Here is a 3,001-nt window from a genome sequence, read left to right as displayed (position 1 = left end):
CAGTCATATCATAACATAAGTACATTGCACAGTCAAGAAGTATAAAAAATAATAGGAAACTTAGACTTAAGAGTAGGAAGTCTAACTTCAACAGCTAAAACATGAGGATAGCGGGATCTCATATTGGTTTTGGCCTCCCAGGTAGCACCCTCAACAAGATGGTTCCTCCACAATACTTTCATTGTGGCAACCTCCTTGTTTCTCATCCGGTTTATCTATCGGTCTAAAATCTCAACAGGAACCTCCTCATAAGACAAGTCTTCATCAACCCCCAAACCTTCAATAGGTAGAATCGATGCTCGATCACCAAGGCACTTCTTCAACATAGAGACATGAAAGAATGGATGAACAGAAGCTAGCTCCATAGGCAACGCCAACTCATAGGCCACCTCACCTACACATTGTAGAATCTCATATTTCACGACGTACCTCGGACTCAACTTCCCGTTCTTGCCAAACCTCATCACCCCCTTCATGGGTTACATCTTCAAGTACACTTGTCACCAACATCAAACTCTAAGGGTCGCTTCGTGTTATCTGCATAAGACTTCTACCGAATGTAAGCAGTAGCCAACCTCTACTTTATCACTTTGACATTCTTTAAGGCATCATGAGTGATCTCTGGACCCAAAATGGATGACTCTCCAACTTTGAACCCCCCAACTAGAGATATACACCTCCTATCATACTGTGCCTCAAATGGTGCCATCTCAATACTGGAGTGAAAGTTGTTATTACATGAGAACTCTATAAATGGCAGATGGTCCTCCTAATTACCTCTAATGTCGATCACGCACGCCCTCACCATGTCATCCAATTTCTGAAGGATGTGCTCTGCCTGACTATCTATCTGAGGTTTGAAGGCAGTACTGAGCTTTACCTGGGTGCCTAAGCTCTTCTAGAAGGATCTGAAGAAATTCAAAGTGAACTGATCTTCTCTATCTGAAATGATAGACAAAGAAATCCCATGGAACCTCACAAGCTTATAAATGTTGAGTCTCGCATAATCCTCGACCCTATAAGTAGACTTCACAGGGATAAAGTGGGAAGACATAGTCATCCTGTCCATAATAACCCATATGGAGTCATGTTGTCTCCTAGTATTTGGAAGACCAACCACGAATTCCATGTTAACGACCTCTAACTTCTAAGTCGGAACCTCAATCATCTGAGTGAGACCACCAGGATTAAGGTGCTCCGCCTTAACCAGCTGACAATTAGGACACTTGGACACATACTCAGCAATGTCCTTCTTCATACCATCTCACTAATAGATCTGCTTGAGGTCATGATACATCTTGGTGGAACTTGGATGTATCGAATACCTGGAACCATAGGCCTCTGCAACAATCTTGGTCCGCAAATCATCCACATTTGGTACACACAGTTTGTCCTGATCCCTAAATAGTCCATCAACTCCATCAAAAAATGATCAAGATGCTGACCCTTCTTGACTTTAACTACCAAGGATGATTCAAAACTAGGATGAATTGAAACACCCCCGCTAGAAGAAGCAATCAACAGCACACCCAGTCTGGCCAGTCTATGTACATCCTTCACCAACTCCTTCTTTCTATCATCAATGTGGGGTTGTACTCCACATGGTGAACCTTCTTAAAGCATCAGCTACAAGAATTGCTTTCCCTAGATGGTAGTGGAAACTCATATCATAATCCTTCAACATCTCTAACCATCTCTCCTGGCGTATATTTAACTCTTTCTATGTGAACATGTACTGGAGACTTTTGTGGTCTATGAAAACATCCAGGTGCACTCCGTACAAGTAATGCTTCCATAGATTCAATGAAAACACCACAGCTGCCAACTCCAGGTCATGGTGGGATAATTCTTCTCATGAACCTCGAGTTGTCTGGACACATAGGTTATCACCTTACCACCCTGCATAAGAACACGACCCAAACCAACCCTAGATGTGTAACAATAAACAATGTAATTCTCATAATTTTTAGGTAGCGTAAGCACTGGGGTTGAATTGAGTCTGTCCTTGAGCTCCTGTAAACTCTTCTCACCAGTCTCCGTCCCTTCAAACTTGGCTTACTTCTTAGTTAAAGCTGTCAGTGGGGTAGCAATGGAAGAAAAACCCTCCACGAACCTACTCTAGTAACCAGCGAATCCCAGAAACCTATGGATATTTGTTGGATGAAGAGGTACTGGCAAGTTCTTAACAACCTCAATATTCCTGGGGTCCACCTCTACTACCTGATCGGAACAACATGACCAAGGAATGTCATCTATCTAAGCCAGAATTAACAGTTGCTGAATTTGGCACAGATGATGTAGTCTAAGTACCTGGAAGGTTAGTCTCAAATGTCGTTCATGATTTTTGTTGGTCTTAGAGTAAATTAGGATTTCATTAATGAATACAATGACGAAAAAATCAATGTATTAAATAAAGACTCGGTTCGTGAGGTTCATAAATGCAGCTGGTGCATTAGTGAGACCAAATGACATGACTAAGAACTCATAATGACCATAACGGGTACAAAAGGCTATCTTTGGGATATCTTCATCCTAACCCTAAGCTGATAATACCAGAACAAGGATCAATATTCGATAAGAAATAAGACCCTTAGAGGTGATCGAATAAGTCTTCTATTCTGAGAAGTGGATACCTGTTCTTTATGGTGACTTTATTGAGTTGTCGATAATCGATACACATACTGAGGGTTCCATCCTTCTTTTTCACAAATAACACTGGAGCGCCCCAAGGGAGTATGCTCGGCTGGAGTGGATACCTTATTAGTGAGATTTTTTAACTATAGCTTCAACTCTTTAAGTTCTGCTGGAGTCATTCTCTAGGAAGGAATTAAAATTGGTTTGGTATACCAAAATCAATCTCTCGATTGGGAGGGACTCTAGGCAAATCATCGGGGAAAACATCTTGGAACTCATTCACTACATACACGGAATCTATGGAATGAATGTCATGATCAAGATCATTGACACTCTCAAGATGACATAACAATCCCTTGAACATCAT

The 3,001-nt window shown here is 41.5% G+C and overlaps 1 protein-coding gene across 1 annotated transcript; it reads right to left on the bottom strand.

Moving 5' to 3' along the window:
* Window positions 1–215: 215 nt before the first annotated feature.
* Window positions 216–1,684, bottom strand: LOC138338504 (uncharacterized). Its single transcript, XM_069289470.1, has 4 exons — window positions 1,611–1,684; window positions 1,326–1,400; window positions 590–716; window positions 216–470 (listed from the first exon to the last, which is right to left on the bottom strand). The coding sequence occupies exons 1-4, from the start codon at window positions 1,682–1,684 to the stop codon at window positions 216–218; spliced, it is 531 nt and encodes a 176-aa protein (XP_069145571.1).
* Between the last annotated feature and the right edge of the window lie 1,317 nt (window positions 1,685–3,001).

This window comes from Solanum lycopersicum, chromosome 9 (assembly GCF_036512215.1).
Source record: "Solanum lycopersicum chromosome 9, SLM_r2.1".
In the NCBI taxonomy this organism is placed as follows: domain Eukaryota; kingdom Viridiplantae; phylum Streptophyta; class Magnoliopsida; order Solanales; family Solanaceae; genus Solanum; species Solanum lycopersicum.
This window is presented reverse-complemented; position numbering and strand designations above follow the sequence as displayed.

Bases quoted from the DNA above. Each gene is read 5' to 3' on its own strand.
- LOC138338504 (XM_069289470.1), bottom strand. From the start codon at position 1,684: ATGTTGAAGGATTATGATATGAGTTTCCACTACCATCTAGGGAAAGCA. The intron at 1,401-1,610 runs GTTCACCATGTG...TGGACTATTTAG, and splicing joins GTAGCTGATGCTTTAAGAAG to GGATCAGGACAAACTGTGTG. The intron at 717-1,325 runs GTATTCGATACA...CTTTCACTCCAG, and splicing joins GCAGAGGCCTATGGTTCCAG to TATTGAGATGGCACCATTTG.